This window comes from Vicugna pacos, chromosome 14, assembly GCF_048564905.1.
Source record: "Vicugna pacos chromosome 14, VicPac4, whole genome shotgun sequence".
NCBI classification, from domain to species: Eukaryota; Metazoa; Chordata; class Mammalia; order Artiodactyla; family Camelidae; genus Vicugna; species Vicugna pacos.
Window position 1 is genome coordinate 34498232 of NC_133000.1, and position 14758 is coordinate 34512989.

The 14758-nt window shown below is 40.0% G+C and overlaps 1 protein-coding gene across 5 annotated transcripts in view; it reads right to left on the reverse strand.

Annotated features, from left to right (window-relative positions):
* LOC140701240 (trafficking protein particle complex subunit 9-like) overlaps positions 1–14758 on the reverse strand; it is a 241850-nt gene that overhangs the window by 22336 nt on the left and 204756 nt on the right. Inside the window, exons 1-3 of one of the 5 annotated variants that reach the window (XR_012080219.1) lie at positions 3818–3964; positions 2564–2624; positions 1917–2033 (exon numbers count right to left, since the gene is read on the reverse strand). The exons of 1 other annotated variant lie outside the window; for it this stretch is intronic. Coding sequence is in view for 1 of the 4 variants with exons in the window: in XM_072976664.1 (XP_072832765.1) it covers positions 1917–2033 (117 nt within the window). In the remaining 3 variants the exon portion in view is untranslated. Of the gene's footprint in view, positions 1–1916; positions 2034–2563; positions 2625–3817; positions 3965–4513; positions 4607–14758 lie in introns of those variants that run through there. 3 more of the 5 variants (XR_012080222.1, XR_012080223.1, XM_072976664.1) reach the window with 3 other exon arrangements.

The window sequence follows — 14758 nt, forward strand, 5'->3', positions numbered from 1 at the left end:
ATTAGAAAGTACTAATAAGAGCAAATACAACTCTTTGCTCATATCAATTCAGCTTCTCCTCACTGTAACAAGTACCATTATCATCTCCATCTTAGAGATTAAAAAACCTACAGAAGAAATTTATACCATTATAAGAAAGCATTTCTAAGAATAAAACCCAAAAAGAAGACATTTACTATCTTAAGATTATTTTGGGCCACAACAGTAATGAACCTACTGAACAAAATGAAAGGCAAGAAATGACAAGTAAAAGCTCTCTGATACATGTTGATGAAGACAAGGTGTTAATGTTCATAATATACATTGAGCTGTCACAAAGCAACAAGAAGCTCCCCCACTTAAATGTTTGCAAAGGACAAAAGGGATCATTCACTTTTTAAAAGTCAGATGGCTAATGAGTGAAAAATGCTCAAAACCTCACTGGTCATCAAGTGCAAACTAAAATAATGAAAATCATTTTGCTCGTCATATTGGCAAATATGTTTAAAAGATATTATAGCTAGTGTCCATCTTTGAGACAACAAACTGTGAGCGATCTTTTGGAGGATGACATGTCAATGGATATGTAAACTCTGAAAAACGTGTGTGCACACAGGCTGAACTCCACTTTTAGGAATCGTTACATTTAGAAAAAATCAGTTCAAAAAGATGTACTCATCAGAACATTTACACAGCACTGTTTACATTGGTGGGAAGAAAAGCTGAAGTGAAATCATATCCAGTGATATAGAATTGGTTACATAATTTATTCCACATCTTTTCATTCCCCACAGGAGAAGGAATTTCTAGATTCACTTGAAAGGATCCTGTGATGTATGAAGTTGTCACATCCAAGGACTAAATTTCCAGAAACCTTAGCTAAAGGAATACTCATACAAGATCACAGGAATGTTTGTACAAGAAGGATTCCAGTCAAACACCCTTTCTGACAGTGAAAAATGGAGAAAACTTAAGTGTTCACCATCAAGACAATGATGCGGTAAATCACGGCGAGCTGTGGGCACTAAAGTTGCGGCGTTTCGGCATGGTCCAAGGCCTTGTCCACAGTACTCTCCCACGAAAGGTGTCGTTACACAAGAGACCAAACCTGCACATCAGGGGAACCCTTTACTCTATCTGAAAGGACCGGGTGAGTCTGGAGGGGGAGGACGTCTATGATATATACGTTAGTGAATAAACCGAGCTGCAGAAAACATATAGTATGGCCTTATTTTTCAATAAAGCATATATACACACACATATACATAGATTTCTCATATACGTGTATGTATGTATGTATATATATATGACAAAGGCATAAAGGTCATGAAATATATACTCCACATTGTCAGCAGCTTTTACTCTCAGGAAAAAAGGGGAAGGGAAGTAGGGGACTTTCGGTACCACCACAGTTCTCTTTTCAGAATTTCAATTAAGTATACTTGGAATTTAAAAGTTTACTTAAGTACAAAGTAAAATGGACGATGCCTCCACAAAACAGAATGCTATACTGGTCATTAAAAATCATGTCAGGGGAGATAGAATATTGTAGAAAAATGTGTAATAAGCCGAATGTAAAATGGAGGTCTCCACACAGTAAACAGGCACACAGTGCTCGCTGGTTTTTATGACAGAGCTGATACACACTGATGAAAAGAACAGAAAATAGATGTTAAAGTGTTAATTATTATCTCTGAGTACTGGGACCAGGATAGACCCTTTTGACTCTTTTTTCAGACTTTTATATTAAATACACATTATTTTTCATCTGAAAAATGCATTTTTAGATGTCTAGTACCACACATTGGAAAAAATACATGAGTAGTTACAGAAACAAATAACTAGGAGACACCGCAGCACCGTCACACAGTGTAGAAAGGGCGATCCTGAATAACCCCACGCAGTTACATAAGGACCCACAAAGTGAGAGCACCCACTATAACAGGCCGCGGCTCCCTTCTATTTGTCAGTTGTGTCTTCAGGGCTGAGGCATTTCTGAGCACGGCCAGTGTCAGTGCTGGTGTCTGGATGGATGCCACTGGAGGTGAGGGCACCTGCAAGCCGAGAGGAAGAACAGAAATCATCCTCTGCTTTTTCTGTCTTGTTTCTTTGTTACTTTTAAAGAGAGGCGTAAATAAGTTAAACTGAATCTTCCTTACTGAAATTTCAGTAATGAAGCCATTTTTAAAGTGTTCACAACTTATATTCTGCCTATAACTGTCTTTTCAAAAAAGCCTCATATTTATTAAATGTTAATTAACTCAGTTAATTAACTACCTGTTGAAACCTTTTAAAAAACATGAAATGAACTATGTGAAAGCACCACACATGCAGTGACTAGCTCAGCTGTCTTTACGGCAGTGCAGTCAGCCCCCACCATCCCGAGACACTGAGCTCCTGATGCTGGGAAGAGAGCATGCTGCTTCCTCAGATGGAGAGAAATGGTAAAAGCATTTTCTGAAATCTACAGCACTGACAAAACATAACTGACAAATCCCAGGCTCCTTTGAGGCTGTCATTTTCCGTTTCTGGCCAACACCCGTCAATGAGCAGAACCACCCCATTCCCGAGTCATGGGACTCACGTGAGCAGCAGTTTTGGAGAAATTTCCAGTTATAGAATGTTAACCAACTATACATAAAACTCTGAAAAAGAAAAGATGAAATACTCAGATTTTGGAAGACACTCAAAATATTCTCCTAAGTCTTAGTAGTTGGAAAGGCTGGGCTTCTCCTAAGCCACTTATTTATTTCACAGCCAGTGAGCATCTCCCACAAACCCTGCTTCCCTGTGTGTGCTGGGAGCCTCAGGCACATTGATGCTGTCTATCTTATAAGTCACAAGGCAGAGGCGTGTGTCTCACGCCTGCAACTCTCACACAGGCTCAACCCTGAGCCTCAATTTGTGAACTTGGCCCCATTTTCTCACCTGTTTATTTGGTATCTGTTCTTCTGTACGCTGCCTGAAGTGCTTCTCGGAACAAGTTAGAAGAATGAGTGGGTAGAGAAATGGACAGATGGACAGGTGAGAGATGGGCAGACAAACAGGGAGACTCCAAGAGAAGGGGAGCAAACAAAATTTCCTATGCAAAACCCTCTTCTAGTCAAGGAAGAAAACCATCACGAAGAAGTGTGAAGAGGCAGGTGGCTTAGGACTGTTTCCTGGATTCCATCAAAAGTCACACCACGTGATGAGAGGGTAGAAGTATAAATAATAAAAGAAAAAAAAGCATGCATGTTTGAAAAATATATCTACATTATGTACTTTCTAAAGAATAGATTTATATCAGCAAGGCTCAATAACACAATCTTTGGGTATTTACAGAAGTGAGAATCCCATCTCCAATCCGCAAGACATCCCTTCGGAGCACTGAGAGTCTACAAGGTGCGATCATAAAGCCGTCACCGCAAAAGCTGTGCTATCCTGCACTTACGAGGAACGGGCAGCTGTGCTCGGCCTGCCCACGCGCGTCATTTACAACCCACAGCACCTCTACGGGGGAGGGATGACTAGCGAGCCCTGTCTCTGCAGGACAGAAAAAAAGTCCGGGAGAGGCTAAGCCAACCTACAAGTTCTCCATCTCACAGGACTTGTCACTCCAGACCCGGACTCGAACTCGGCCCACGTTTGTAACCACAGTACTACCGTACTTTATGTGCTTTTTGTGTGTATAATACATTTGTTTCTGGCATGAAAGGGTATTTAATAAATGATCGGTTGTCTTGTATATTTCATTAGCTCACAATTTTTATATTTTTGAATTGTACTCTTCCCCTGGAGAAATGAACAGAAAGAGCAGTGGTCAGAATGAGGTGGGGCTCCATTCTTTATCTGTTACCTCATCTCATCCAAGTCCCCAAGCAGGGAGAAGGAGCAAATGTTCTCTTCATCTTTTAAAGAGAGGGCTCCAGTGATGGTGATTTACTCAACTCCAAAACTAAGTCTGGGGGAAGGGCACATGCAGCAACGAGAGCAGTATCACCTGTAGGAAGGCGAAAAGAGCTCAGGGGATGGCTCAATGGGTCAGCCTGATTTAATTTCAATTGATAATTCAATAACACACTCTAAAAATACTAGCATGCAATGGATTTGCTCTTTCTTGACATCTAGCAAGTTTCCACAGCCGACATGTAACATTATCATGAACTAGTGAAAGGAAGAGTCCACAGACAAGGAAAATCAATGCCACAGGCAGGCTGAAACCCAGGCTGGAGGAAAGGAAGAGAAAGGGCATATTTAAGAAGAGGGGAAAGTCTGGGAAAAAGACATCATCACAAGGACTCTCAAGCATCATCCAGCAATCATATAATCATTCTTTCAAGAGAGAGTTACTTAGGTCCTATTTTGTGCGAGATTTTACAAAGGGCAAAGAGAGACCGCAGCGTCCATGGTGGCAGCAAGTTGTGGGGCTATATTACAATTCTAATCCTGGTAACTTGCACAGTTGTCCTCAGTATAAAGGCAAAAATTAAAGTAAAATAATACTATGTAAACCATACACATTGCTGAAATAAATTAAAGAAGACCTAAATACCTGGAAAGAAAAACCACGCAAATTCCTGGATCAGATGACAATATTCTTGGGATGGCAGTGCTCCCCAGAGTGAAGCACACATACAACGTGGTCTCGATCACAATCCCAGTGGGCTCCTCTGCAATAACTGACTAGCTTCTGCTACAATTTATATGGGAATTCGAGGGTCTCAGTAACCAAAACGTACTTGAAAGAGTAGAACAAAGTGAGAGGACTTGTAATTCTCAATTTCAAACTTTACAACTGTATCTACAAGTGAGATTAGAGGCCATTTTTAAGTTATTATTGTGTTTATCCTTATTTTCTAAATTCTGTACAACGAATATACCTGTTAGAATAAGAAAAATAAAAAGTAAGGTATCTTTTAAAACATGCACACCGATTCATTCATTGGGGGAAAATTATTTTAACTATAAAGAGGTAAACAAATATCTAGTGAAAAAGGACTACTTAAAAACAAGTGTGCATTTACAATTTTCATAAATTCAAAACTGAAAAGCACAAACACATCAAGTTTCTAGGGAGACTGATGAAACATATTAATAATTATTTTCAAAAATTCTAATTGCACAATGAAAACACAAGAAAGGGAAAATCGTGATTGACAGGAAACTGCGAACACGTGGAGAGCAAAGGCCTTGAAATCACTGTTCCTTTAACTCTGCTACTAGCTCAATAGGAGAGGAAATTCCTCACTGAGGGGACAGTGGAATCCCATGCATAAGATAGGATACACAGTACAAACTGCAGTAGTATCGGGAGTGAATATGTTAGAAGAATTCTGAAGTTACAACATTGCTGAAAAACTATAAAAACACTGACAGACAGATTAAAACACACAGTCATACATATTATATAGAAACATGAACTCTGCTCCCATGTTGCATAGAAATACAAACATATTTGTTCATTTATGGGCACTGATTACTTTATCCCAGGTAGAATATTTCAACTAAAACAAATAATCAATATTACACTCCTATTGTCAAATGTACTTGATAAGTTACTCTGCTATGTAACCATATGTGTCTAAGATAGATCTAAAATTAGTGAAAAAGAGCTTTGTATGGTTTCTTGAATTCTTCTCAAAATTCCAAGCTTAATTTTGAAATAGATCTGAGCAGTATTTCTATATTATCTTTTCCCTTGTGAAATGAACAACACAGTCTGTTGTCAAAATTCTGTCCTTACAATGATTCACGAGCACCGTATCCTCACAAAACTGCTGGACAGCAAGTCACTATCCAGACACTGTGACCAAATAAATGAAACAGAAGGAAGACAGTGACCCTATTCTGGAGGGCTTATAGTCTGTGTCAACACTGGGGTTTTTACTTGATTGGTTTGATTGGGTAGCAAAATAAAATCAATCAAGTACTTTCTTTGAGCATTCTATAAGTCATGACTGTTTTTAGTGTCATTAGCAGGAAAGACTTAAGCATGACTTGGTTAGGTCAACTAACAACAATCATCACTGGAGAGTGAGTAATAAAGAAGTTAACTGATAGCAATGCTTCTGCCTACATGAGACCTAAAATAAATCTACACTGATATCCGAAAGGAAAATAAGGAGATGAGGTCCCCAATGAGAAAACAAGCAAACAAGAAATCAAAAAATGAAAGTCATTTTCATTAACGATTCCAGGCAGTAGTGGAGCATGGTGGTGAAGATCACAAATGCTGGGGACAAACATGAGGGTCTGAAATCCCACAGCACTAGGTAGATGTGACACTGATATTTCAGTGAAATTTTCTGCATCTCAGTCTCCTATCCATAGACTGGGGACAACAACTGCACCCATCTCCTATAATGGTCCTAAGAATTAAGTTATTTTATATATAAAAGCTTAAATAAAATACCTCAGAGTTTAAATAATACCCCAAAAGCACAAGAAACAAAGAAAACAGAGACAAATTGCAGTTCATCAAAATTTAAAACTTTGCTTCAAAGGGCACCATCCAGAAAGTGAAACAACAACACAGAGGAGAAAATTTTTTCAAATCACTTATCTGGTAAGGAATTTGTATCTCAAAATGAAAAAAAAAATACCCTACAACTCAACAATAAAAAGGCAACTCAATTAAAAGGTTAATAAAGTATCTGAAAAGGTATTTTTCAAGGAAAATATACAAATGTCCATAAAGCACAATGTAATGATGTTCAATAGCATTAGCTGTAAGGGAAATCAAGTCAAAACCACTAGGAGAAACCGCTTCACACTCACTACAATAGGGTATAATAAAAAAAAAAGGGTAACAATCACTAAAGAGGACACAGAGGAAGTGGAGCACGCAGCCCTTGCTGGTGAGGATGTAACACAGCGTGGCCACTTTGGAAAACAGCCTGGCAGGGCCTCAGAGAGTTGAACATTTCATTTCTGACTTACCCAGCAATTCTGCTCCCTGGGCACACACGTAAGAGAACTGAAAACAAATATCCACATAAATAATACCACATGAGTGTTCACGGCGACATTACTCATCACAGCCAAAAACAGAAACAACCCAAATGCGTATCACCTGATGAATGGGTAAACAGTGGGGCCCAGCCATAGAGTGGAATGTTATTCAGCAATAGCATAGCATAGAACAGTGACTAAGGCCACAACATGAGCAAACATTGAAAACGTTACTCAGTGTGAAAGAAGTCAGTCACAATAGACGTTTCCACTTATATGAAGTGACTCGATTTACATGAAATGTCCAGCACAGGCAAATCCACAGAGAGAAAAGTGGCTCCTTGGGGCTGGGGGAGGATGAGGAAGATGGGAATGTCTGTTTATGCGTACGGGGCTTCCTGTTGGGGGGATGAAAATATTCTAAGATTGAATGGGATGCACAATTCTGGGCATAGAGTAAAAACCGCTGTACTTTTTAATGGGTGAATTGTATTAAAACTCTTAAGAACAAAAGGACCTTGGGCCAGTATCTTCCATAGTAAATGCAAATTGCTAACTTTTATTAGAGGAAAAAGAAACTGCTCTCAGCATGAAAGCAGGAGATTAGCAAATGTGAGTTAACCGAAATTGGACAAGAGCATTTCACTTGAAACAATTGCTGAGTGTACACGAAATATTCAGAAATAGGAAAATCACCTTGACATCACGAGGAAGCATTCTGTTTCAAATACAGATCAAGGATTCGGCAAGCCCAGCTGCCAGAAATGACCAGAGAAGAATCCTGGTTTATAAAACTAGCACCAGAGACAACAAGGAATGGTGATGAGGAAAGCAGGCAGCGAATATCTGGAACAGTTCGCTACAAATAATTTCTCCACCAAAAATTGAAAAATAAAATGAAAGTGATGAAATGCTCTGTTGACCTCTCGAGAATGGTCTTCCTTCGGTGCTCGACTGTTCTGTAACCCCGATTGAGAGACTCAGGAGAATCAGCATGGCTCCTGGGGGTCCCCAAAGGACTGCCCACCAGCACGCTGACCACCATCACATCTGCCAGGTTTGAATTGCAGAGAAGAGACCAAGTTCTGAAAGGCACAGGAAATATTGACAAGGGAAGAAAACGCTGAGGTCAGTCCTGGGACAGAGGCCCTCTGAGCAGAGGCCAGAAGGCTGCAGGTGAACTGCAGTAGACCTGGGGCAGGAAGGGATCACGGGGGAGCATATCTCAATTCTCTTCTGTCTCTGCCTCCGGTAGGAGAGATAAAGCCTGCATCCTTCTCACCTGGAACTGTGGGTTCTGGCTGGCAGAAGTCTTACTGACACGGAATGATTATTCAAGACTCTGTGGAAAAAGTCAAGAAATCGAGAGGGAGTAGGGAGCCATCTCCATGAGCCTCTCAAATGCTCCCATATTTATAGGGTATAATCAAAGGAAAACTTCGTTAACAGTTGTGAGATAGTAAGGAGGAAATTCGGGAAAGACAGGATGAGGCAGAGATTGTAGAATACACAATGAGTACAAAGGATTAGTGTATCTTTAGGGAAGTCATGGGGTGAGGGGAACAAGATACATTTTTAGATATGTTCATTAAAAAGCAGACCACCAGACCAGCCAGGTCCTTGTTTTGGGGATAATACACTATCTAACAACACACAAGCCCAGCGTTTATAGCTGAGGGTCTCGGTCCTTGCTTTACAACCAGCAGAGTGCTATCTAAAACCTCAACTACACAAGCAAAGCATTGTCTCTGCTTTTTAAGGCAAGGAGTCTGCAGTGAGGATGCACAGGAACTTGCTTGTAAAGCAGTATCAAAGCATATTTTTTCTTCTTAAAATTCAGAGGCGACTGGGGTGTGTTACAATTTGTTAACCCAATCATCTGCTTCCACATGGAACCATTATGGAGGACACCCTAGGATGAAAATCCTGGATGTGGTTCTTTTCCTGCCATCTTCAGCCACTCTATCAGTGTCTAGGCACATCCGTGAATAACGATCCTACAGTACCACTCACTCTCTTAACTCCTGGTGCTTGAAACTTAATTTTAGCTCTACACAGCTTAACGTAGAAAAGTTTCAGCAATAAAATATATAATATTCCATTTATATCTCATCATATTACTGATTTTCTGATTGCTCTAAGCTGCTTCTACTTGGTAAAGCACCTCATTCTGAAGCTGAATTCAGTAATTTCCATTGTGCATTTCTAGCCAGTTTGGGCTCGTTAACTTCTTTTGGTCAAATATCGATACACTTATTTGATTTCCTTGTTTATCAATTTCAGCCAGGAGGAGAGGGAGTGTCACTCGTTTCCTCAGCCCACCCTCAACTCTTTTCCCATCAACTCAGGCCTCCTGAAAACAAAACAAAGTATTTGTTTCCCTTCTACTCTTTCCACAAACCCAACAGGAAAAATCAGCCTGGAGAAAGAATTCAACACAAATGTTAAAACAAAAATCTATAAACCTGAAACAATACCATCTCCGAATCATGATACACAATGACATGAGAGTAAGTGTGTCAGGCACAAAGCATGCGGGAGCCTGACTACTGATTTCTATTCTTCAAAGGAAGGAAGGTTTTCGTATTTTTTATTATCATTCTTGGTCATTGTTTCTGATTATGCCAAAAAATAATTTATGAAATAATTATGCACTGCAATAACTGATTTTTATTGTATCAATTTTAGAAGGCATTCAGAGGGGATAGGAAAACCCACCTCTGTAAAAAATGCAAAATTTCTTCCCCTGTTAAGAACACGTATACAAAATGCAACAGAGAATTCAAATTCTTGTGGAGAGGAGCAAAAGCCACAGAATCAAATCAAAGTCATTACAATGAGTCAATTTAAAATTCACTGGACAAACATGCTCAATGCATACAAATAATTTTAAAGGCACACTGCAAACCATTCACTTAATGATCTGCAGGCTAGAGGAAGAATTTCACTCTTTAACAGACAACAGAAATCAATAGGGTGCCCCACCAAACAAGGAGCAGTGAACAATCAGGTTTTTAACAGTTCTGATAAATCAGCATGTTCTAAAGATCAAAATCCAGAAATTTTAAACATTCATTCAAACCACAATGAAAAAAGCACTTAAAGAAAAAAAAAAGAACGTAAGCACATAGATCATTTCAACAGAACAATGAGAATTTCTTGTACTGCTGGAAGAAAGAACAGGCTATAGCCCTTTACTTGAAAAGAGACTACTTTTAAAAATAACTGCTAAAACACATTTCATCATTCATGTTGCCTTTAAAAATCTGAGGTACATGTATCTGATTAGAAAAGCAGTTCTGAGTAATAGTATGTTACAATTCAGTGCCAGTTTGCTTTAGAAGAAAAGAGAAAATTTACTGTTTCTAATTCTGCACAAAGTTTAAAGAACCTCCCTGCCTCTATCTCCTCCCATTTCCTAAGCTCATGCTCCCTAACCCTTCTGAAACAAGTATGAGAAAGTCTTATTCCCAATATGCCAAATGACAACTGAATATCAATTTGTTAGTGTAAATATATGCCAACACCTTGAAATGGAGGAGAAAGGTATCAGAAGTCTATATGGAATTTCTTTCTACCTTCCTGAAATCACACACACCAACGTTCACACAGACACAGACACAGACACAGACACATACCCCCTGGATTACTGGGCACTTCACAAGCTTAGTACTTACAACTTGTAGAAGGTAACTTTGTAGTTACTTTAAAATACAAAACTGTCAGCTTTTGAAAGCCTTCATCATCTGCTAAACCATCCAAATATCAAAGAGACCCAATTAGCCTTCTCTGTAGAATGTAATTTTCCTTGATGGCAAAACAGACTCTAAGAAGTACTGGATCAAAGATTCGTGTTTATCACTACCTATGATCGTTTTTAAGCACATTAACAGATTCAGAAATGTATGTCTCAAAAACATTTATTCCTATTGAAATAGTATACGTGTTCAATTGTCTATACAGTGACTAGGTCCCATGATGGTGTTTAAGAGCTATTTTGTGTATAGCAATATTTACTTTCAAGTACAGAAAAGGAGGGTATGTATTACTCAGTTGTAGAGCACCTGCTTAGCATGCACAATGTCCTGGCTTCAGTCCCCAGTACCTCCAAAAAAAATAAATAAAAATAAGTGCATATTTAAAAATAAGAATAAAGTTATAAAAAATGCAGACTAAAAACCACTGCAATCTAGGTGCTACAATTATACTACAAAAACAAGTGTTTCTATCAAATATTAACTATATGCCAATCACAGAGACAACCACAAGTCACACCTGAAGCATCACGTGTGATTCTCAGCAACCCTACTAAGTAGACACGGATGAGAAACCCGGCTCTGCGGATGAGGAGACGGAGCTCGGAGGAGCCGGGGACGCGGACCGTCCTGCTCCCCGTGACACAGCGTCAGCCCAGGGCAAGCGATGACAGAGCTGCACTGAGGGGACACCCAGCTGCATGGAACCTTGGGGCACTGGGGAGCCCCAGAAAACACTAAAAACTTTTCAGTGAAAAACCAGCTAAAATATATTACACTGTGCTGCATCCTTTAAACAGGGAAAGTGACTGAGACCTTTTTGATGCCTCCGTGTCCTTTCTGCCATTATCAGTTACTTGCCCTCACAGTGCGACCAGTGATGATCTGGACCCCATATGAAGTGCACTCAGATGGCAGAGCTTTTAAAGCTGTTTTATGAAGTTTGTAAGACTCTGTCTATGCTTCACAGTGGCGGTCATCCATCACTTCTCACCAGTGTGGACGTACCACCTGAAATCATTCCTTTCTGCTTTTTAAAATCCCTTCATCTACTCCAGAATTTTCAACAGCAAAGAAGCAGCTCAACCACAGACACTGGATAGCTTTTCACCAAATGGACTCGAACAGCCCATCTGACTACCTGGAAGCCCTTGTCTTCTATTAAACCCACTTCCAGGTACTTCATCATTTTCTGATTGGTGGACTCGGGATCTGACTGGCCTACTCAGAGAGCTCCCAACCTCACATCCAGGGGTGGGAGAGGACCCTGCTGTTGGGGAAAATCAGTGAGGAAGGTGGACATACTTCAGCCACGTCTGCACGGGTAGAAGTGCCACAGCGTGCTCAGAAATTATACCGTCATCACCCCTGGGCTCCCATGGACTGGTTTCACATTAACCAAACTCATGAGACACTGATGCAAGAAAACCAGAAACTTAGCTTATTAATGTAACAGAAGACGTGAATCTATGAACCAGACTGAAATATCAGAGTTCAACCATGAGTACATTTTCTCCTCCACGGCCCAATCACGGGCAGGCAGTCACATGGCAAGCATGGACAGAAACGGAGCAGGAAGGGTTTCTAGATTAATTCAATATTTCTATTATACGAACAGATCTACTGCCCAGAAGTCAATTAACGCCAATCACGGTGCACTCTCCGTGGACAGTGGCCAAGACATGACTATGAGCTCCTGTGTAACACTCCTTTCCCTGTCCTTTCTAGGCTAACTGATGCACAGAGGTACAAAGATTCAGGGATGCCGATAACGCTAAACACCCAAAGCCCATCTCTGGGAACCTCAAAACCAGACAGCCAGGGTTTAAATACCAGCTCTGCCAATTACTAGTTCTGTGATTTTGCCAACTTACTTACCCTCTGTGTGCCTCAATTTCCACACTGTAAAACTGGGATAACAATCAAACCTTCCTTACTCGCTTGTTGAGAAGATTGAAGGATTCATTTCTGTAAACCTCTCTGAAAAGAATGTAGCACATTTTGGGTGTTCAACAAATGTCAACTTAATATCAAATTGTTTTACAAGTCTCCCCTCTAATCATCTTATGTGTTTCCTGGCTAGCCTAAGTCCCAAATAACATCCTTATTTCTCCTTTTATACACTCTTGGGGAGCACCCTTATGTTCCATCCAACCACCTGTTTAAACTGAGGGAGTGGATGTCTCCTAACCACTCCTCTGGGCCATGGAGGGTGCTTCTCCCTTCACACTCCTGGCCCCCTGGCCCACAGTTAGCACTCATTACACTAACAGAGTGAGGTGTGAGTCCGGGGAGACAAGTGGGGCATGTGAAACCCTTCCTTTCACTCCAGTGTTGGTCACCATTGGGAAGCACACGGGATGCTCAGCTCCATGGCAGGAAAGCCCTGTGCATGAAAGGGCAGGTCTTCTCAAGGAAAGGCTCGCTGTGGCCCAGAGCTACATGGGACAGGGTGATTCTGTATTTCTGGAACACAGTATCATGACACGCATTTTCCCACAGCCTTGAAGTTCATGGAGAATGTGGCTTCATCAGTAACAAAGAAGACATTTATTGCCTGTCTACTCTTTTGTGTCATCTCTCAGTAGGCTGCTGGAGACAACATGTGTATAAGTATTGGGTCTCCTTAAACCCCAAAATATATGAAGTAACAAATAATCCTGTGGCTTAACGTTGGTTTAGGGCGACTGTGTAACAGTTCTGACTCTGCTGATGCTAAATTATGGGTATAGGAACTATGGAACCTCCTCATATATCTTTCATCATAAAACCATCTCTTCTTATTTTCCTGTTTCTTAGTAATTGCCAAAGACTCTCAAATGATGGCTTCACACAAAACAGCAGCTAAAGTTTAAGAGCCCTCTTGACATACACACTGTGGTAAACACTGCACATAATTTCTAATTCTCCCAATTCTACAAATCAGAAATGAATGTCCCCATCTCACAGATGAGGGAAAATCTCAAAACGAACTGACTCAGGCTCAAGTGGCTCAGTGGCAGCGCGTGCAGTCAAACCATATCAAAAACTACACCCCTTCGTATATGTACCAAATCTCCTACCACCAATTAACACACAGCGGCGGGGTCAAAACTCAGGGAACTCAATATACTTTTCACCTTTAAGGTCCTCCAGATGCCGCTTCTAGCTGTTTTATAAAATCCCGGCTCACTGGTTTCTAACACTAGAAGAAAAGCCCGATTTTGCTATTGTTTGCACAGCAAGTCTGAAATGTTCACAGTGAGATGACAGAATAAATCTAAGATATAAGCAGAATAACTTTTCCAGTTAGACAGACATAATGGACATTGGGCGATTCTGAAGCATTAAGTAAAGTAATCAAAATAAAATAACGTTGTTTAAGCCTTCTTTTACAAACAGGAAAGTTAAGACTGTAAGAAGGTGCAACAGTGCCACCTATGGCTAAAATGACCTTCCAGGTTACCGGGAAAGATGCAACACAAAAATTGCCTGTAGGATCAGTAACGAGAATCAGATAAATAAAACTTATGTAGCACATGCTGCACTTTGATTCGGGGGAAAGGAGGGATATTCAGTATTTAATCTGATATTGCTAATACTCCTGAATATAAACAGAAGACATAGGCTCATGGAAACTCATCTTAGAAGAGGAAAGAATCCAGTTCAGCCACTTCATTTTACAGGAGGGGAAACTGAGACATGGGATCTGTCCTCCTGGCAATCAGCAGCAAAGCTCTCCTATGCCTCATGTCTTGCACTGTAGCAAAAACCAACAGATCTGTACTAGGCCTATATTCATAAAATTCACGTTTGTATTTTTCCAACAGTAGGTTATCTAAGTATCTTGCAAAATACTAAAAGAGCCAGGATATCATACAATTTTATTGCCATACAAAAACATTTATTTACATAATAAAACAGCATGAGCTTTATTCTCTCTATTAAAAAAGTGACATGTCAAATCAATGTTTTGATATTTTAAACCTGTTAAGAATGTAGAAAAAAATCAAAATTTTCTTTAATCACAAAATAGAGGAGCTTATTCCCTGAAAATGATCAATATGGATTTTACTAAACTTAACGGATCTGGTCAGAATCCCACGAATTTA